At 37.3% G+C, this 22,924-nt stretch overlaps 1 protein-coding gene across 4 annotated transcripts in view; it reads left to right on the forward strand.

Annotated features, from left to right (window-relative positions):
* EXOC6B (exocyst complex component 6B) overlaps window positions 1–22,924 on the forward strand; it is a 594,595-nt gene that overhangs the window by 103,550 nt on the left and 468,121 nt on the right. For all 4 annotated transcript variants that reach the window (XM_032410713.1, XM_032410714.1, XM_032410715.1 and 1 more), the window contains exon 6: window positions 2,493–2,697. In XM_032410713.1, coding sequence (XP_032266604.1) covers window positions 2,493–2,697 — 205 coding nt within the window. The remainder of the gene's footprint in view (window positions 1–2,492; window positions 2,698–22,924) is intronic.

The raw sequence follows: 22,924 nt of genomic DNA on the forward strand, positions 1-22,924 counted from the left end.
AGAAATCTCTGGGAGTTTGAGTGACAAAATCATGTTTTGATTTGCATTTTTTTACATATCTGTTCAACTCCCCCCCCCCCATATATTGGCCTTTTTTATTGTCTTTTGTGATTTTTCTTTGTTCATTGCTTTTTAAAAAAAAACTTAAGTTTTTATGTTGTAAATAATCTTTACCAAGTTTTTGTTTCTTCTTTATTATTATATTTTTTTAATGTATAACTTATTTTGTTTTTACTTTGTCAACCTTACCAATTTTAGTTTTATTCATTCTCTTATGCTTATGGAAGCTTTCCTACCTATCAGATAAATATTGTCCCCTTTACTATTCCATTACCAGCAATATTTACTTTTGCATAACCAACAGTATTTCTTTTCTTAAAATCTATTATATCTGATATTAATATAGCCACTCCAGCATTTTTTTAAAAGATTTTTTATTTATTTATTTGAAAGAGAGAGAGAGAGCACAAGATGGGGGAGGGTCAGAGGGAGAAGCAGACTCCCTGCTGAGCAGGGAGCCCAATGTGGGACTAGATCCTGGGACTCCAGGATCATGACCTGAGCCCAAGGCAGTCGCTTAACCAACTGAGTCACCCAGGCGCCCACTCCAGCATTTTTATGGTTACTTTTTGCATCGTATATCTTGTTCCATCTTTTACTTTTACCTATTTGTATCTTTGAATCTAAAGTGTGTTTCTTGTATAGGACATGTAATTGGATCATGCTTTTTAAATCCTGTCTGACATTGTGCCTTTTGATTGGGGTGTTTATTAGTCCATTTATATTTAATGTAATTATTAATACGGTTGAATTTTACTCTTCCCCCCCCCCTGTTTTTCATGTCTTTTTGTTCTTATCCTTTACTCTCTTTTTTGTATTAAATATTTTGTAGTGTACTATTTTAATTCCTCTGTTGATTTTTTTAATGATATATTTTGAGTTATTTTCTTAGAGGTTGCTGTATGGATTATAATCTGTATCTTAATGTATCAGTCTACTTTAGGTCAATGCTGATGTAGTTTTGGTAGAATATATAGTAGTGGTTTTGCTTCAGCTTAGCTCCATTTCTTTCTTCCTTTTTTGTTCTATTTTTGTCATATATCTATATATTTTATAAACCCAACAATAGAGCATTATAATCATTTCTTTTAAAAATTTTCTTTTAGTGAAATTAAAAGAAGAAAAGAGAAATATTTATTTAGTCTTTTATATTTCACATATAATTACTATTTCTTATGCTGTTCATTTCTTTCTGTGAATTCAAGTTAGTTTCTGTGGTCATTTCCTTTCTGGCTTCCTTTAGGATTTTTTTCAAGGCAGATCTGGTAGCAAGGAATTCTTGGTCTTCGTTTATCAGGAAATGTATTTACTTCATTTTCATTTTTAAAGGAGAGTCATAGCTAAAGATTGGTCCAAGGTTTGTGCTCAGTCAAACTTGAGCCAGTAAGGTTTCCACCCTTTGTCAGTGGATTTGTGTGTGAGCTATGGAATACATTAAAAATTCAGGCAGTTTTCAAAACAGGCTGAGCTTTTAACTTTCTGCCAGGGCTTCTACTGTGTGTGTGCCTGCTGCCTCCTTGTCAGCCAGGGATGTGTGGAGTGCTTAGGCCCTTTTGGGTGTCCTACTGCACGAGTACACAGCCTCAGTCAGCTAGGGATGTGCGGAGAGCTATTGGGCCCTTCTGTAGGTCTCTTAGTTCAATACTTCCTCTTAAATTTCTGGTTAGTCCTCCAATCTACCCTTTGACCCAACCCAGACAGACTATATTAAGGCCAGGAGAGCTGGATTATTTCCCTCTTTGTTTATTTGTTTGTCCTTCCTTCATCTGGAGTTTTCTACTTTTCCTAATAACGCCACGCATGTTGGCTTCTAATGGTGGGGAAGCTGCTTGTTTTCATGACAAGCCAGTATAACCAGTGGGAGGGAGGGGGAATGGAGGGTGGGTGAAGTTGGAGGGTTGATGGAGGTAGCCCCAGGCAAGAACACCACAGAGTTCCATTGTTCAGCAGTTTTCATGAATAAACACTTTTCAATTTGTTCTCCTTTGGTCTATTTCCAGAGCCCTAAAATGGTTGTTTGGGACAGTTTAGTTTATATTTGTTTTTGGGTAGAAGATTTGCTAAGCTCTTTCCTGTGCCATAGTTGGAAGTTTAGACTTAGGTATTTTATTTTATAAGATGATTGTTTTGGCATTGATATGATCATTTTGTATTTTCTTTTATTTTTTGCATAGTGAATTTCATTGGTAGATTTTCTAGGTTTTCTCTATTCTTGGAATAAAATCTTTTTTGATTGTAATTTATTAAGTCCTTTAATGCATATATTAATTTTGAATAATTTGACATTTTCCCATTGATGTTTTTATTGAAACTTAATACTGGGTTTGTCTTAATGTACTATGAAAACTAATTCAGTCTAGAAATTTTACCTGAGGAATTCATCTGTGGCCCTAAAGAAGATTGAGCTAAAGATGATACAATTCCTTTTACAGGCATTATCCTGCACTGAAAACTCTGGAACATCTAGAGCATACCTATCTGCCTCAAGTAAGCCACTATCGATTCTGCAAGGTGATGGTGGACAACATCCCCAAGCTTCGAGAAGAAATTAAGGATGTTTCTATGTCTGATCTCAAAGACTTTCTGGAGAGTATCCGCAAACATTCAGACAAAATTGGAGAGACTGCCATGAAGCAAGTAGGTCTTGGGTTTACGATAGGTTGGCCAATGACTTTGCTAGTATTCTGTTAAACATGGGTTTCTCTCTGCTAAGTGTCTTAATTGTTTCATGTCATTTTAGGGAAGTCCTTCCTCTTTATGGGAACACATGATTAAAAGATGTGTTTTATTTTTTTAACAGAGCAATGAATTATTTACTAGTATATTGCTTTGCTCTGTGGATGTTCAGTAAATATGGATCGATTGTGATAGTTATATAGGGACTTTAAAGAGGTTTTTCTATTTTTTGAATATTTTCCTTGACTTTGGATATGATTTGAAGCCCAAGATTTTTAAAAGGTCTCTTTCTAGGTAATGAGCTAACTTGTGCTGTAGGTACCTTTGGTTGATTACTTGTTATGTAAGCAAGATGTCGTGTTATTTATAAATATTTCTGTAGTTATTATTTCTGGATCAATGGGTATCAATGAAGAAAGTCCTTTTGGGAAATAATGTGAATTACGATCACAGAAAGGAATTTATTTACAGCTTATAAGTTAACAAATGTGTTAGAAATTTTTAGGTTTTTTTTCCTTTTAATATCTTCATCTCTAAGTAATGAAAGCCACCAAGGAATGTCTTGATTTCTTTCTCATCATTTTGAATAAAAGAGTGCTAATGATTTGCAGTGCTGCTTGCTCTTAAAATTTAAATCACATTGATTTTATTAAAATATCTCAGTATATCTTATGATGTAGCCTACAACAATAAAGAAGACTTGGTTGTTTATGGAAAGTGTTTGGTTCTACAAACAACTATGTTCTTGAAGAAGTCATTTGTAGTTCTTATCATTCTGGGAAGAAGGAGGGAGCACATCATATTTTTGATCTCAGCAAGTCTTGGTAATCTTTCAGATGTCTGATTCTGCAGAAGAGATTTGCCTATTGGAAATTTCTTTCCTAAAGCAATGCAAACATCTTTTCCCCTCTCTTTTAAATTTTGTCAATGTTATACTTTATAATGGGGGATATTTAAAACTAGTTGATGATAATCCTGATGGAAATAATCATATCATGTCATTTTTTAGTGGTGAAGAAACAAAATTAATCATTGAAAATATATCTTTGTATTACTGGGTATATATTTTGAGTACAGGACTGAAGGTATTCTGCAAGACAAGTCTCTATTGTGTTTGACAAGTTTTTTCTAAACTTTTAAAAATAGGAGAGTGTAGTACAGAGTCTGTGGAAGCATTCTTTTTTAAAGTTACCTTTTTTTTTTAGGCCTCTGCTTGAGAAATTAATTTCAATTCTTTTTTGGTGAAAGAGAGGATTCCATGAAAATACTATTATTTCACTTAATGTGGATTATCTGGTTTCACCTCTTAATTATTTAAAGAAATTCAGGCCCAAGGCAGGGAAGTGACTCACTCAAGTTGAGACGGCTTGTAAAGGTCAGAATCCGTGGTAGAATTAGATTGAGGTGAATTTGCCTACTATGGCACTCAGTCTGTGTAAACTATTAGCTGTTTGGTATATTTGTGTCATATAAAGAACTGAAGAAAACCATTGTGGATTCAGGCCTTTTAATTAAACTGATAACCCTTCATTCTTCCTATAAAATTTCCTATCAGGTATAGCTCTTGTTGCATGTATTGTTATCCTATGCCATGTTAGTTGAGATCTTTGAATAAAAATATCTTAACACATTTTAAGATCTGTAGTACCTAAAAAGTAAACAAAGTGGGAGGGAGAGAAATTACCATATACTTTGTACATAATAGTTGTTCAATAAATATTTATTTGAATTCATGGATGTTGGAGAAGAGGGAAAGGATATGATTTATTTTTCATTTATGTCAAGTCCAGAATGATGTTTCTGACTTGTGATGGTTTTCTTCATGTTGGTAATGTAGGGAATCTTTCCATTGTGTGGCTCTGTCAATCTCTCCACATTCCATTTTAATGTGGCTTTGAAGGTTACTTCAGAAGGAAAAAGGCCAGGGAGCATTGCTTGTGTTAGAGTTTTTAAGGGCTAATCATGGACGCAACATATTATCACTTCTACTCACATTTCTTTGGCCAGAACCTAATTACTTGGCTTTACTGACCTGCAAGGGAGGTTGAGAAAATAAAATCTTACTCATCACTAAGAGGAGAAGGACTCGGGTTTGGTGAATAGTAGCTAGTCTCTGGCACAGTCTACCCTTTGGTCATCAAATATCTCTTCACTTTTCATGCTCCTTCCCAAGGAAGGCAACCCAATATCCTGTCTAGTTACTACATCCATTTCAAAGTCTAGTATCTTCCAGGGATGCTCAAAACTTGCCATCAGATCCAGATGAGCCTCCAGATCCAGATGGGCTGCTGACCAGGAAAGAAGATGACAAGTTATCTACACCTGCGTTCCCTTCCACCTCCAATGAAGAAGCTAGAATAGAATAACTACAACAAAAACTTGAATTTAAAAATGGGAACAGTGGGAGATGAACAGTATTTCCTGCTTCATAAGCAAATCATGTAATCCTTTTGGGTCATCATTGGGGAATCCTTCTGCCTTGATAGTAGTGGGTCTTTCTTGCTTAGACATTAACTCTCTGAGAGGAACTCCTTTGCCTGTAGTTCTCCCGGGCTCCTGGTTGCACCCTGTTTTTTCTTTCTCTGTTTTTTTCCTTTTCAGAAAGAAGTGGATGCTGGGGAATATATCTTCCTTAGGTGATCTGTCTTTCGCATTTTCTTTCTCTCTTTATATTTCTAGATATCTACACTTACATCTATAACTATATCTGTACCCATACACCCGTCTACATATATATATATATATGTAGGTATGTATCTTTGACTGCCTGCTTTCTGCTTCTGCAAATTTAGGGACCCAAGGGTTGTTTTAAATCTCTGAACAGCCAAAGGTTTATTTAGTCCAGATTTGTGATTTTTGGGCATTACAGTTAGCTCAAAACTTAGGAGGCCTCTGATCTGTTTCTTTCCCATAGGTTCTATGTGGACACCAGACCCAATGTTCTTTCCTAGCTATAATTTTGAGGAATAGTTTTTTTTTTCTTCTCCCCAGTTTGCGAAGGTAGGCCTTGTCTCATGCCTTTCTTACTTTAATGGCCCTACTTTGAAGCTGTATGAAATAATGGGTAAGAGGACCACACCTGAATTTGATCTTTGCTTCAGGATTGAGTCACTTTGTTCAACTAGAAGTATTATTTGGAATTTATTGCTCAAACTTTTTACCATTCTTTTACCATTGGGATTCTATATGCGTTCAGCTTTCTAACCCCTGAGGCCCAAGTGTGTCTGGACTTCCTCTATTTCCTATAATTTCATTTAGCAAACCAGCAACTTCTTTTTTGTGCCTCTTTTCTGTAATACCTTGCTAGAAACAGAAAGTAAATGCTGATATATACTATAACCCTGACTCTCCATTCAGTTACAGAGCTACAGGCCCCATAGGCATGTGGTGTGCCTTTTCATTTATTACAGGTTCCAGTTTTACCAGTTGTTTTGCCACAGTATTACAGGGCTCTCCAGGCTTTCAGCTTGTTAAATATATATTCTTGCTGCCTATTGCCTGACTTCTCAACCAATGCCATTTCTTTTAGTTTTTTATTTTTTGTTAAGGCAAAACCATTCTTCCAATACCAGTTTCTGTTTTCCCTGAATAATGCTGCTTGTTGTAAGAGCTAAGCTCTAAAATCTCACCATAGAAGTTTCATTTTTCCTCATTGGAAGTCCAAAATGGATCTTCCTGGTAGGGTCGCTCTTCTTTAAGTGACCATCAAGGGATCCAGGACTCTTCTGACTTGTGGCTCTATCACTTCCAACATTATATCAGTAGGAAAAAGAGTAAATAAGACCCTGGGGATTTCTATGGACGAGGCTTGTAAGTGATACGTATCACTGCTGTCAACATTACATTGGCCATACCTTATACACTGCAGGTGAGGCTTGGATATATAGTCTGTCTGACCGGGAGGAACAAGAAATAGGTTTGGTGAATAGCTAGCTAGCCTCTGCTACAACCTACTATTATACAGCCTCGGAAAAAACATATCTTCCATTCTCTTGCCTTTTTTCTTCACAATACATATCTTCCGTGTTGCTTGCCTGTTTCCCCCCCCACAATTTCATCTCTTTGCCATTCCCCGTCCCCCATATGTTTGCCTTCTGATTTACTAATTCAATTTTTAGCATTGTCAATTCTGCTATTCAGAACTTTGTTATCATTATATTTTTAGTTTAGCAACCTGTGAAACCACAGGTTTGCCTTTAGAAATTTGTTCTTGTCCTTTTTTTAAAAAAAATATTCTAAGTTGTTTTCTTGAGAACCATATGAGAAAATAGGTTTGAAAGTCTTATTGATACTGATAATTGGTCTGGGCTCTTCTAGAAATTAGGTAGGTGATTGTGCTTTTTCATGGTGGACATTTCCCTTTGTCTTCTACCCATGTATCCTGAGTTGCTACATTGATCTCTGGGTGGATTTTGTCCTTGGTACTGTGCAGTGATGGAAGAATTGGTAGATTGGTTTCTTTTGAGGATATAGCAGCCAAAACAAACTACCAGAAGGGCTCCACCCTGATTAAACTTTAATGAGCAAATTAGGCTCTAAACTTTTATCTGTTATTATAATCTCAAACTGTTTGTTGTCCCATTTTATCAAAAGATATGTTGCAAAAAGTACTATTTGAGGATGATCTGAAGGATATGTAGTTTATCCATTCCTCTGTATTTAAAGTGGTATGTTGTCTCTGGATAAAGCTTTATCAGCAGGTAGCTCTTTGCTTTGATCACATGTGGTAGGCAGAATTCTAGGATGATCCCCAGGATTCCTGCCCCCTGGTGCTGCATGCATCCTGTAAAATCCCCCTCCTTGAGTGCATGGGCCTGGTATAATCAGGTAGACTCTTTTAAGAGTGAATGGAGATCAGGTATAGAAGTTAGATTTAAAGCTGCAGCAGATGCTCTACTGTTGGTCTTGAAGAAATAAGCTGCCATGTTGGAGAGGGACACATAGCATGGAACTGTAGGCCGCTGGAGGTGCTGAGACTTCCTGACAGCTGGCAAGGAAATGGGAACCAAATCCCACAACCACATGGAACTGAATTCTGCCTATAATATAAATGAATTTAGAAGAGGACCCTGAGTTCCTGATGAGACTACAGCTCTGACTGACACCATGATTTCAGCCTGGTGAGACCCTGAGTAGAAGACCCAGCAAAAAATGCTGAACTCCTGAACCATGGAAACTAAGATAGTAACTGTGTGGTTTTAAACCACTAAGTTTATAGGAATTTGTTACAGCAATAGAAAATTAATATCTCTATTATTTTGGTCTTTTGTTGTTGTTGTTGTTTAAAGATTTATTTATTTATTTGAGAGAAAGAGAGGGCACCAGCAGGAGGGGCAGTGGGAGAGGGAGAGAGAATCCCAAGCAGACTCTGCGCTAGGTGTGGAGCCCAATGTGGGGCTCCCCCAACGCTGAGACCATGACCCAAGCCGAAACCAAGAGTGGGAGCTCAACCGACTCCACCACCCAGGCACCCCCTACCTTTTTAAAAGACTTATTTATTTATTTGAGAGCGAGAGAGAGAACGCAAGTGAGCATATTTTGGTGTTGAGTAGAATTACTTTTTACTAAACTGTACATTTTTATTTTGCCTTTGTTGAGCGAAGAAACAGTGGTATAGTCTAGTTTAAAATGTGTCTAGATAGAAGTCTCTGAGTTTTTCATCTATCTTCCAGTATACCTACGAAGCCGCAGAAAAGTAAAAAATATGTAAGTATGAAAACTAGGAGAGAAGTTCAACCATTTAGTAGAATCTGAGGAGGAGTTTTAAAATTGTCCATTCTGCTGTTTATTACCTTGTTGAATTTTAAGTTAAGCAGTCTTGTTTTTATTTTCAAAAAATCTTTCATATTCTCTCATATATATATACATACATATATATATATGCATATATATATATATATTTTTTTTTTAACGTGGGATTGGATTAACAGCATTTCATGGACCCAGCTGTGGATTCTGCCATGGGAAATAGAACCGTCTGCAAAGTAGGCAGAAAATCCCTACCTTTTATCCTGTCTTTTTTTTATGTTTCTCTTCTTCCTGCATCCTTCCAAAATACTGTGCATATCTTATTTTAGAATTACCATTTTAGCTTAAAGTGATTTTATAAAAAATGTCTAAAGAAATTCTTTGTTAATTGTCTGCTGTTTTCTAGTTTTCCTGTTGACACTGATTTCTGTAATTCACTTGTTATGGAATTGATTTGTACAAGAGGGAAGTTCTGTATTTCTTATTTTGATTAGTTTGCCTTAGGCCTTGTGAGGCTAAATAACATTTGTAATATAAACATTCTTGGCTAAGTTGATTTCTATGTGAGGCTGTTTAACAAAGGGAAGGATTTATTTACTTTTAAAATTCTAACTTGGCTTTGCTAAATTATATGGGTTATATAACTGTTGCTTAGAAAAGGAACCGGTTGCCCATAAAGGAGATGGAAGGCTCCTAGGCAGTCTTCCTTTAATAATCGGTCTTTAAAGAAACTGACCTTTAGGGGTGCCTGGGTGGCTCAGTCGTTAAGCGTCTGCCTTCGGCTCAGGTCATGATCCCAGGGTCCTGGGATCGAGTCCCACATCGGGCTCCCTCCTCGGCGGGAAGCCTGCTCTCCCTCTCCCACTCCCGCTGCTTGTGTTCCTGCTCTCGCTATCTCTGTCTCTGTCAAATAAATAAATAAAATCTTTAAAGAAACTGACCTTTGGGTGAGATTAGTTGTCTCCATGCTTCTTTCAACCCTTGACTTTCTTTGGTTAAGTCTTGACTAGAGCAAAATGTGCTCTTTTATTTATTGTGTAGAACATCTTTTGACTTAGATCTGGCACAGTACTACCAACTGAGTTAACACAGGCCGTGTAATGACTGCCAAGTAAAAGCAGTTTTGCTGTTGAAACCTCTTTTGTGCTGGATGCTATGCAGTACTCCAATGGAATATGGTTTTGGGGTCAGAGAAGCTGGTGTTCAGTTGGTCTGGTATTTTTGGATTTATTTTATACTCTCTTTTCTTCCTAATTTCAGTATTTATATATTTGTACTACTCTTTACTCCTTGGTCTTTGATGATGTGGATGGCCCTGGGGGTGGGGTGGGGGAGAGGGGTGAGAGCTGTTTTATAGGGATTCTTGAAATAAGCAGCAATCAGAATAGCTTGCAATCAGAATAGCAATCAGAATATGGTAGATAGTCCGATAGTATGGATTTAGTTTACTATTAAGTCATGTGATAGTTAACAGAATAGATTTTGGAGTCTGGGTTAAACTCCTAGATTTGCCATTTGTTAGCTATATGACAATGAGCAGGTCACCAAGCATCCCATTCAGTCTTCACAACTCTATAAAGTAGGAATTTTTAATCATCTTTTCAAAGGAAATCAAGTATTTAGTTTGGTCCCAGGCATATAATAAATGCTTTTAAACAGTTTTTTCTCCTTGCCTTAAAAAATTGTTATATCTACTTCTAAAATATTTTGACCCTGATTTCAATTAAAAATCACATATATATTGGAAGACAATTGAGTATAAAAGATCAATATCCTTTTATTGGTATTGAGTTGGGATGAGAGAAGAAGGATAGTTTATTTCTTAAATCTGATTTGAAGACAGTATCACTGTTTGGTTTTGAGCTTTCTCTTTTCAGGGTAAAAAGGAAACTATGGTGTGTGTATATGTGTGCATATATAATAAACATAATATTTATTTGCTTTGACTAAGCAGAGCATACCAGCTTATTAGGAGAAATTTTCCCTTTAATTAAACTTAAGAGAAAATTATCATAATGATTCTCAATACAGTTTATGGTTTTGTGGTGTGCTCATCCTAAAATAGAACATTGCTTAGAAAATCTAGAGGAAGAGGAATTATTACGATACTTACTCCATCTCTTACAAATATATATACATATGTGTGTGTGTGTATATGTGTATATATATATATATATTTCAGTTATTTTAAGATTAACTTCTTTTGGGAATATTCCTTTTACTGAGTCTTGGCTTGTGAGCAATAATACAGTATAGTATCATAAGAATAAACTAACAAGTAGAACAGAATACAAGTACAGAAATTGACCAAATATATTCATATATATATGAATTTAATAAGTGACAAAGGTGCTCTCATGCAAGAAGCATAAATACACACAAATCAGCATCACACCATATAGGTGTAAAGTAAGTTTTCTTTCAGTAAATCTTATAGGCAGAAAGGTCAGTGGAGTGCATGGGAACATCATTCTACTGCCCTTCTCTGGAGGGATGTGATGGGTTCAGCTTTGCTGTACAAACAGTAGGATGTGTCTCAGGAGAGGGACCCTGCTCTCAGATCATTTATAGAGAAGCTCAGAAGAAGCAGATTTGGATCCTTGCTGGTCCAAGAAATGTCTTGGTAAGGGTAATTGTCATATCAGTGCCACGTATATCAGCTAAAGGGACCTAGTATTCTTCAGATGAGCTAAGTCAGTTTTCTTGAACCAGCTTATTGCTGAGCTATGAGAATGGTGAAGGTGGAGAGCCACTAGGGCCCTCCAAGACAACATCTCATAGCAGTGGGGAACTCCATTAATGTGATTGCTGCTTTATTTATCTGTCTTCCCAACTAGTCTGGTCTGTGTAAGAACAGAGGTATGGTTTTATTTTTATAGCCCCAGTGCCTTACTAGCATAGTACTTGGGGACAGTAGATAGTTAATAAATAGTTAATAAATCAATTAATGACTATTGTGTTATTTAATTAAATTTAATGTACCTACACCTTAACATTTTTCAGGAAAAGACATCTTTTAAAAAAAATGTTCTAAGGGGGCGCCTGGGTGGCTCAGTCGTTAAGCGTCTGCCTTCAGCTCAGGTCATGATCCCAGGGTCCTGGGATCGAGCCCCACATTGGGCTCCCTGCTCCGTGGGAAGCCTGCTTCTCCCTCTCCCACTCCCCCTGCTTGTGTTCCCTCTCTCGCTGTGTCTCTCTCTGTCAGATAAATAAATAAAATCTTTTAATAAAAAAAAATGTTCTAAGGTATATGCTCTTAGTCTCCAGTTACGTTCTTAAGTATATGAAAATGTCTAAGATTGCTTTTTGAATAGATTTTGACCCTTTCTGAAAGTACTGTGGAGGTACTAAGAGATTATCAAATTGACTTGTTAAAAAATGTTGAATTCAACATATACATTTATATTTTCTACCTCTTCAAACTTGTAACAACAATAGCTAGGGACGCCTTGGTGGCTCAGTTGGTTAAGCGTCTGCCTTCAGCTCAGGTTGTGATCTCAGGGTCGTGGGATCAAGCCCCGCATCGGGCTCCCTGCTCAGCTGGGAGTCTGCTTCTCCCTCTGCTCCTCCTCCCCACTCATGTTCTTTCTCTCTCTCTCGCTCACTCTCTCTCTCTCAAATAAATAATTAGAAATCTTAAAAAAAAAAGCAGTTAGACGACCTGATTCCTTCCCCAGCTTTTCCCCGCCAGTTAACTGCCCTATCCTAGCTCTAGCAGAAGACCAGAGGGCAGTAGACATAAGTCAATGGTAGGGTTACCAAACTCAAAGCAGTGAAAGTTTGTGTACTGAGTATTGAGATTCATCTTGCATTTCACAACCCTCTTCTCTGATTTGGTTCCCAGGACTCTAATAGCCAGGTTTATATCCTTCAGGTATGAGATTGGAAGGTACTGTGAATAATAGGATTAGTCCAAGAGAACTGTCTTAAAGGTATGTCCACTGGGCCGTCCCCAGTCAAATGGACAGCTCAGATCACTTTGAAGTCCATAGTTGACTAGATTGATGTACACGCACAGAACTTTCAGTCAGCTTTTTAGTTTCCCAATTTGAGATATGGGCAGATCACTAAGGATCAGCAGACATTTGAGAAAATCCTCTAACATTACAGTTAGAGATCAGAACAAATACATATAAAGAAGCAGCTTGGAAAGGAGAGAGACTGTGCAAGAAGAAGAAAACTAAAAGGCAAAACAAAACAATCAATAGTGTTGGAAAGATAAGAGAAAAAAAATTGTACATACAAGCAAGATCAGAAAGCTACACAAATGGAGAAATTCAGAGAGCAAAAAGAAAAGAATTAAAAATATGATAGCAGAGGGGCCCCTGGGTGGCTCAGTCGTTAAGCATCTGCCTTCGGCTCAGGTCATGATCCCAGGGTCCTGGGATCGAGCCCCGCATTGGGCTCCCTGCTCAGCGGGAGGCCTGCTTCTCCCTCTCCCTCTCCCACTCCCTCTGCTTGTGTTCCTGGTCTTGCTATCTCTCTTTCTGTCAAATAAATAAATAAAATCTTTAAAACAATTATTTCTAAAAAAAAATATAGCAGAAACCTTAAAGGAGGGTTTGGAAAATAAAGTGGAGAAGATCCCCCAGAGAGAGTAAAAAGAAAAAGAGAGAGAACATGGGAAATAGAAAAGATAGAAAAATATTAGGGGGTCAGTCCAGGAGATCCAGCATTTGAATACTAGGTGTTCTAGAAAAAGAAAGCAGAGAAAATGAAGGAAAAGAATTCATAGAAATAACGTGGGAAAATTTCCCAAAATTCTAAGACATGAATTTCCAGATTAAAATATGCCTAATACAAGGGATGAAAATAGTCTTACATCCAGGTATGTTGTGAGATTTCAGAAGCCAGAGGACAAATAGAAAATCCTAAATGCCTCTAGAGATGAAAAAACAGGATTCAGTGTCAAAATGATTTTGGATTATAGCAATACTGGAAGGTAGACTGAAATGGAGCAGCGTCTTTAAAGTTCTAAGGGAAAATGATTACCCATCCACGTTTCCCTCTCTAGCCACACAATACAAAGCAAGTATAAGGGTGGGATAAATATGTTTTCAGTAATGGAAGTCTTCAAAAATTTGCTTCCCATAAACTCCCCTCCCCAAAGATATGAGATATTAAGGGCATAGATAGAAGAGGGGGCAAATAGGTTTCTAAGATGATAATTAAAAGGGAGGTAGTTGGTTGACAGCGGGGAGCAGGCGGAGAGTACAACCAACCCAGTCTGGAGCAATTTAGAAAGTTTAAAGAGGTATCCTGAGAAAGTGAAAGGAATAGAATACTGGATGGATTTGTACATATTGAAAGGAAATTCGGATAGTTGGGGAGAATTTGGGAACAGAGTAGTGCTAAGTACATAAAGACTTAGGTAAACTTAAACATAAGAAAATTTAACGCCAGGAAACAAGTTATGTAAAACAGGAAGAGTGATGATAGTATCTTACAGGGCTTGGCTGTGAATTGTGTTTATATCGTTATAATAAATGCTGAAAGTTAACTTACCTAATGAATGCATTGATTTATCTCTGTTTTGGAGGGGTAGGTGAATGGACACTGTGTGCAGATGTGTGGTGCTGGTGTGTTATGCATGTGAAAGAGACCTAACTAAATCCTCATCTTCCACGGTGGAACATCAATAGATAATGCTTAAATCTAACACACACACAGGGTCCATTGACAGATGAATGGATCAACAAAATGTGATACATACATATAATGGAATATGGTTCAGCCTAAAAAAGGAAGGAAACTGACACATGCTACAACATGGATGAACCTTGAAGACATGATGCTAAGTGAACTAACCCAGGCACAAAAGGACAAATGATGTATGATTCCACATATATGAGGTTCCTGAAGTAGTCAAATTTATAAAGACAGAAAGTAGAATGATGGTTTCTAGGGCCTGGGCTAGAGGATTGATGAATTAATGTTTAATGGGTACAGGGTATGAGCTGGGGAAGATGAAGTTCTGAAGAGGGATGGTGGGGATGGTTATACAGTGTGAATGTACCTAATGTCATAGGACTGTACACTTAAAACTGGTTAACATGGAAAATTCTATGTTACATATATTTACCACAATTAAAAAAACCTGAAAAAATAGGCAATAGCACACACATGCATGCTAGATAGAGATAAAGAGGGCAAACTTCAAAAGAGTGGTTGCCTCTGAGGAGCAGGATTTAGGGGGAAGAAGGAGAGGAGGAAACGGTTGCTTTTCATAATAAACCCTATAGAATGATTTGACTATGTACAACTTAATTATGCATAACTTTGCATGTATAACTTAGATAAAATATATTGAATGAAAAAGAAAAGAAATATAAGTCATCAGTTTTGAAATACATGTATAGTAGACATTGGTAGACTGGATATGAGGTAGGAAAAATTCCAACTCTCAGGGTACAAAGGAAGAGTGCCCCTTATTTAAAGGACCACTTATACTTATCTTTATTCTTGGTTTTCTTTTCTGCTCTATGTGGGGTAGTGGAGGAGTCTGTTTTTCAGATTCATAGCTGTAATAAGATGGGATTGTAATTATGTGTTAGATATAAGTTAAATTAAGGTCCATTTGGTTCTCTGTTGTATTGTGTGCCTTATTAAAGAAGAGAACAGATTAAATTTAATATAACGGACAACATTATATATATATATATATATAATATATATATGTTTATAAATGCAAAAATCTTGAGGGTGATGATAAAGGTTGAAAATTTGTGATAATCAGAATGATCTCTTTCCCTTGCCTTGAATTCTTAAGATAAATATTTACCCCTGTTCAGAAGAGAATATGAGTTCTTCACCTTCTTTTGGTTGCAAAATCAATGTCACACTAGCCGCCCCTGACTACTGCAGACCCACACGCTCATATCGATCATCCTCGGGCATGTGTTCTGATGAGTGAGTGAGTGGTCCCTGCGTAGTTTCAGGAGAAGAGGAGGAAAGAGGGAATTAGAACAGTGAAGGAAAATAGTGCTGATAGGCCAGGCTTCCTGTAATTGGCTTGGCCTCAGAATCTTGTGGGAAAGAGCCAGTGGCCTCATTATTACTTCATTGGGAAACTAAACTTTCTGTTGAATTGAAAATAAAGGAACATGACCCGCACTATGAAGTTTTTCTTGGGTGGTTTGTACAATAACTGAACTTCATACCATTACAACACTCCTGGGATTTCCTACTCCCCAACTATCATGAATAAATGTACCACACTAATGTGGAAATGAAGTTCAGTTCACTGAACTCACTTTTTGACTTGAACTTGAGACCAGTACTTTAGATCTGAGTTATGAGGTGGAAATAAATTGATCTTATTAACAAATAAGATGCTATCTGGTTGTTTTTTTATTATGTAATTTAACCTCTGAAATCTGCAAGGGCATGAAAGAGGTTATTTAAAAAGGTTGCCTTAAATATAATATATAAATACACAGCCTAAGTGCTGTTAAACATTACTATACTGGCGCCTAAGAACGACTACCTTATTATCCGATAAAGTTTAGATGTGGTCAGGGACAGCCTCTGTCTACCTTTCTAAAAGATAAATGGAAGCAGGATGTATTTTTCATCTCATCATTGGAATGAACTATTAAAGCTTATGTTTAAAGGTAGTGATCTCTCATTACAGGTCTGAATAAGCTAGTATTCTTGTGTTATATCTGTTTATAAAGTTACTATCTTACTTTGCTTGTACATGGATGTTGTTTTTTCAAGTCAGGTATAACTGCATGATTGAAATACAGAATAAATATTTAAAAGCAAAGACTTACTTCCCTTTTACTTTCTACCTCTTTACATGGTTAGGTGCCCCCTGCTTTTTTCCCCCTCCCCCTTTCTTTTTCTTCTCTCTGAGTTCTAGAAATCCTGCTTCCAAGACCTGAGGATTCAGCTTCTTCCTAAGCTTACATGCTGACCACCCCAACTGAGAATCTTTTGTTTTTAAAAATCAACTATAAGATTAAAACCATAATAGAGGGACTCCTGGGTGGCTCAGTCGGTTAAGCGTCTGCCTTCGGCTCAGGTCATGATCCCAGGGTCCTGGTATTGAGCCCCACCTCTGGCTCCCTGCTCAGCAGGGAGTCTTCTTCTCCCTCTGCCTGCCGCTCCCCCTACTTGTGAGCGCTTTCTCTCTGGCAAATAAATAAATAAAAATCTTTTAAAAAAACCATAATAGAGTATTAATCAAATTTGAGAGCCATGGTATTTGCTCTCTGTTTTTATATATATATATGTTTAGCTGTATGGATAATGTTCCTTGGTCTAAAGAACAATTCCAAGTATGATGTTTTTAGAGGGTTTAAATTCAAGGATAAGGACTAATCAGTTCTGTTATTCCCAGATCCCAGATTTTCCCGATATTCTGATATATCTTCACTACTGTTCTAATGAGATTAAATTCTAATGTCTAATCTGATATCAATACAGTGAAAAGTATACAAAGCAAACAAGGACGGCAAGGATTTGTTTTAAAATGGTTGTACATCTGGGACGCCTGGGTGGCTCGGTCGGTTAAGTGTCTGCCTTCAGCTCAGGTCATGATCCCAGGGTCCTCAGGTCATGATCCCAGCTCTGCATCAGGCTTCCGGCTCAGCGGGGAGCCTGCCGCTCCCCCTGCTTGTGCTCTCTCTCTCTCTCTCTGACAAATAAATAAAATCTTAAAAAAAATGGTTGTAAATCTTTCCCATTTTTTACTTGAATGTGATTAAATCTTTGGACCCTGCCAGGAGATAGTAATTTATTCTGTTTGCATTCCATCTTAAATTTGGTGAGTGCTTTCTCACATTTAGTTTTTCTCTACCCTATGTTTAGGTCTATTTAATATAATTCTATAAAATAGATCTCACAGAGCATGGTAGATATATCTGGTCATTTTAATTTCCTTTTATTTTATTAATACTTTCATTGGACTACTGGGGATTATTTTACCTAAAAAAAAGTAGGTTTCTTATGTAAGTGACTATAGAAGTTACTATAACATTATATAAGTAGAGTTATGAGTTATAAAATATTATAATCAAAGTGGAATTAACACCAAGCAAAGCTACTTTTATGTTAAAAAGACTGTGTTTCATTACAGTGGTTATAAGAACACACTGAGATAGTGGTCTGAGAATGTTAGACCCTTTAATAGATTTAGGATTGGACGACAGGAGACTGATTCCACTGCCGACACTCAAGGACAACAGGCATTTACTTTTATGAACTTGACTTGCACAAATTGAAGAGAGAGGTGATGCCTTCTCTTCGTCATGCAGTTTTACTGATAATATAGCATACAGAGCAGCAATCAACGCTCTTTGTGATAATTTTTAGAGAAAGTAAACTCATGTCTATTCCTGATCAAGTCTTTCTTATAGGGGTGCCTGGGTGGCTCAGTTGGTTAAGCATCTGCCTTCAGCTCAGGTCATGGTCTCAGGGTCCTGGGATCGAGCCCTGCATTGGGCTCCCTGCTCAGAGGGGAGTCTGCTTCTCCCTCTCCCTCTGCTCTGCTCTCTCTGTCTCAAATAAATAAATAAAATCTTAAAAAACAAAGTCTTCTTTGTAGAAAAATTTTTGTAGTATTTTCAATATTAAAGGCATAGGTTTGGAGTCAGAAAAGCTGGGTTAAAACCTGGATCTGTCGCTTATAACGTGACTGAGCAGAACACTTAACTTACGCCTTAATGTGCTCTTTTATTAGTAAGGCTCAAATATGATGATGTATATAAAGTACTTAGCACTGTGTCCCACACAGCAGGTACATGGCATGTTGGGATGTTTGTGTTTTGAGAGCTATGTAATTTTATCAGGTAATTGAAGTCTTCATTGGGGTACGCCGGGTACTGATAGCCTGATACCAGCCGGGTCTCCATCTCTCCATCTTCTTAGTAAATGTTTGCAACTGCATTTTTCCGTGAGTGTTTTTAAACAAACTGATCTGGGAAAGCACGAACCACTACTTTTGGAGGGGGAAAATTGTTCTTTTACCTTAAGAAGTTTTCCTTATTATTTTTAGGCTTCAGTGTTAATAAATGCAGGGTTTTATTTGTTTCTGTTTTTTTACTATATTTAATGTCAGTGCTTGAAACCAAACCCTACATCTGTTTAAATAAGCAATTCAGGTCATAGAAATTAGTGAGACTTACATGGATCTTTATTTTGTTGTTGGAAATTTGATTTGGGGCCCTTCGCCTCTCTACAGTCTCCTCAAATAACTTCACTTTGCATCTGGTGATTATATTTCTCAGTTACTAGATAGACCTGTACGCTGAGCTCAAAGCAGTTTCTTATCTCCTTCTGTGCTGATACTTTTTTGCTATGAACATGACAGTTTACTGGTGTGCTTTACTCTCTTTTCAACATCCCTAGACCCCAGCCATGTGTGCAGAGCGTAGTGGAGCCAAGTCTGAGGTTTGGATCTAGAGCATTCCCTAAATCCCCATTGTGTGTCCTTTGACCTGGGTGATAGCTCTTACTGACCCTGGAGAAATCCAGTTGAGAATTCCTGGGATTGTTGTACTCTCAGCAAGTGCTTTATTCTTGTCCTCTGCCAGATGTTTTCTTTACTGAGCATAAAAACTCCATCAAAATAATGCTCAGGGAACGGATATGTGAGGGAAAAAAAAAGAAAGGAAGAAAGAGACATATTCAAACATATTCAGGAGGGCTAGAGAAACCAACCTAAGGGTGTTCTAGAACACGAGGAATCTAGCTTAGTTGTATATTCTTACATCCTTCTAGAGTTTAAACTCTAAAAAGTGTTAGCAGGTGATGCCAAAGTAGTTAAAAATTTTTTAAAAATTTACATACGATAATTTTTTTTCTTTGGTGTACATGAGTTTTTAAAACATGCATAGTTAGATTCATGTGACCACCATTCCAAACAGGATACAGAACATTTCTATCACCTTTCCAAATTCCCTTGGGCTGCTCCTTTGTAGTTAAATCTTCTCTCTACCCATAACCCCTGGCCATTGATCATGACGTGTATCAAAAATATAGGATAGGAAGCACATCAAACAGGTAATGAGGACTACTGGAAACTTTAATTAATTATTGCTCGGCTCCTCACTGATTGGAAATGTGGCATTTCACTTATTCCCTTTCTATTAGGATCTTAATAGAGAAATAAACTTCAAACCAAAACATAGAAAAGTTAAATTTTCTCAATTAAATAGTGACAGATGATCACCTAAGTTGTTGCTTTTTCTAGGCCTATGCAGTTCTAAGCTTTAGAGGCTTTGTGACCTTTGAACCTGACTACTGGGATGGATTCTTTCTTCATTAGAAGATGAATAGATACAGAGCTGCACCAAATAGCTAGGGAATGTAATAACACCTTGGACTAGGAAGTATAAGAAGTAGTCAGATCATTAGAATTGAATTTTTTACTCAAAGACTCTTTGTTCTTTGTGAGAGACTGCACAACAAAACAATGAGCAAGAGTTTATACTGCGAGCTGAAAATTTTCAGTTGGCTACATTTTATTTGTTTTGAAAGCTTGCAAAAAAAAGTTGTTTTGTTGACAAATTCAGGCTACTTTACCTTCCTGACATACTTTTTTAATTGCACATCTATAGCAAATTTAGAACAGCTTTTGATTATTACTTGTGTGTGTGTGTGGAGGAGAAAATTCTCCGCAGATTAGGGCATTTGTCTGTGGGGGAAGGAAAAGGCTTTGTCAGGTTGTGGTGCCTACTTGCACATGTGTATGTTTGCTTAAACTTAGAAGTCAGCCAACCATTGAGGCCTCTGAGTGTGGTTAGCTGTTAAAACAGAACAGTGATAATGGATGTTTATATAAATTTTTAACTATTTGGAAATTTCTAAAAATTGAAAAAATGCCATTTTCAAAATCAGAGTGGCCTTTCAGGGGAGATGATTTGCGATCTGTATCAATGAGATATTAATGAGATTGGGAAGGAAACAGAAAATTTGAGTCTTTATTTTTGAAAAACAGTCATGCAGTGCCACTGCTTTAGATGTGTCCTGTCCTGTAGCACTCTGAAGAAAGTGGAATGTAAATCACGGGAGACCCGCGTGCAGAATACTAGGTAATAAAAGGGATCCGGGGCAGGTGTTTGGAGGAGAGGGACCTGTAGCTGCTAGGATACAGTTCAGGAAGTAGAACTAAGATGATAGTTATTTACTGGCATTTTTCAAGGGCATGTGTCTGAATTGGTTTCATTTTTTTGTTTCCAAAGAATCTAGCTCACTGCTTTGTACACATTAGGCATTTGGCAAATTCTTGTTGTATTATACCTACATAAACTTTTCCCTTGGCAGAGCACTTTTGCAGTTAAGGACAGGGAATCTACATGGATATTATAAAAGTTTTAATATTTTCCTCCTCTTTTTAGGCTATTAATTTTGTGTCAACGTTGATATCTCAAGATGCAATTTATCTTTGAAATCCTAGGTGAAATTTTTTTGCTTAAGTATAATTTTATCTGGATTCTCTTTCAGTGAGTTTTTCTCCCTTTGATATAGCAGTGAATGTTTTTTTATTGTGGTAAAGTTTATGTAACCTAAAATTTGCCTTTTCCATCATTTTTAAACGTGCAGTTTTATGGCATTAATAAGAACATTCACAGTGTTGTGTGGGCATCACCACCATCCATCTCCAGAACTTTTTCATCTTCCAAAAATGAAACCCTGTACAGTGAATTTTAAGCTTGCAATTTGTGCTCCAGTACTGACTGAACAAATACAGTCTTTTGTATGTATGTTGAGGAACTCATGATTGCTTTATAGGGAAGAAAATGAGGCAAAGAACAAAATTGGAATTCACACAATAGCCTTTTAAGTAGGCTGTAATTCTCAAATTTTATAGATAGGTTTTTCTGTTCTTCAATTTCCTTAAAAATTTTGTTCAGAAGCAGCAACTGGGAGTAGCCCTTACTCTCTTAGAGTCTTTCCAGTCTGTATGTATTGTGTATTTCTCTGGTCTTTGTATCTAACAAGACATATAGAAACATATCTACCTTAGGTTTGTGTTTAGTGCCGCTGTTGGCTGGTTTGAACCATAGTGGTCTTAATCTACTTTTGAGAGCTATACTATCCTTGAATATGGTAATTTTATCCTGGTGTCAGAGAATTTAAGGATAAGGAAAGGAATACCTTTTTTTTTTTCAGTCGTATGATTTTATTTTTTTGATTTAGGCTGAAGTCGGTTATTAATTTGTACCTTTCTTTTATTTCTAAATAAACCATATGAGAAAACAAGCAAATGCCAAAAAATAGTACAGCCTACTTCCCAGCAGAATGACTTTAGCTCGTCTTAGTCAGCTAAATATATGGCTCTTCCTGCTGCCCTGATGAAGAGGCTGTGGCCTCACTGGGCATATATTCTGTTTGCCTTTTCTGATAGGTCTTCAAGCAGAGTTCGTCTTTTAACATTGGAGAAGAGACTATCCATAGTGATAGTTCATAGACATTTTTGGGACATAAACCTTTTGAGAATCTAATGAAAGTCATGAATGCTTTCCTTAGAAAAATTATCGTATGAATGCAAATCTTTTATGAAGTGTCAAGGGACTTAGGCACTCTCTGAAGTGTATCCAATTATATTTCCCTTGTGGGAGCCATCTGAATTATTAAGGTGCAGTATCAGTGTCAGATTCAGTAGTATATTCCAGGATCCTACCTTTCTAGTTTAGTTATGATTTGTGAAGATTACATAGTAGAAAGGGTTGACTAGAAGAGTTGTAGCAGCCTCAGAGTTTAATTTTATATCATTAGTGAAAATGGATGCCATCTTCCCCAACACATTGACAAGTAGATTCAAGGTGTTGGTAAACTTTTGAGTGGCCCAGTTTAGATAGTAGACAGCTGTCAGGGAATAAGTTGACCTATATTTTATTTGACTGCATAAGTTGGGTAAGAGTATGTTTGCCAGACTGGTTTGGCTATGACTTCTCAGGTATTTTTGTCCTCCCCCCCGCCCATTCCTGTTGTGTGGGTAGTACAGAAGAAATAGAGAAGGGTATGGGGCACCTGGGTGGCTCAGTCGGTTAAGCATCTGCCTTTGGCTCAGGTCATGATTGCAGGGGCCTGGGATTGAATCCCACATTGGGCTCCCTGCTCTGCGGGGAGCCTTATTCTCTCTCTCCCTCTGCCTGCCACTCCCCCTGCTTGTGCTCTCTGGCTCTCTCTCTCTCTCCCTCTCTGTCAAATAAATAAATAAAATCTTAAAAAAAAAGGGCAGGGCGCCTGGGTGGCTCAGTTGGTTAAGCGACTGCCTTCGGCTCAGGTCATGATCCTGGAGTCCCGGGATCGAGTCCCGCATCGGGCTCCCTGCTCAGCAGGGAGTCTGCTTCTCCCTCTCATGCTCTCTGTCTCTCATTCTCTCTCTCTCAAATAAATAAATAAAATCTTTAAAAAAAAAAAAAAAAAAGGGCAAAATGACAATGAAAAAATGTTCTAATTTTGACTTGAAATAGCTAGAGATAGCGTA

Source organism: Phoca vitulina, unplaced genomic scaffold (genome assembly GCF_004348235.1).
Source record: "Phoca vitulina isolate PV1807 unplaced genomic scaffold, GSC_HSeal_1.0 scaffold12, whole genome shotgun sequence".
In the NCBI taxonomy this organism is placed as follows: Eukaryota; Metazoa; Chordata; class Mammalia; order Carnivora; family Phocidae; genus Phoca; species Phoca vitulina.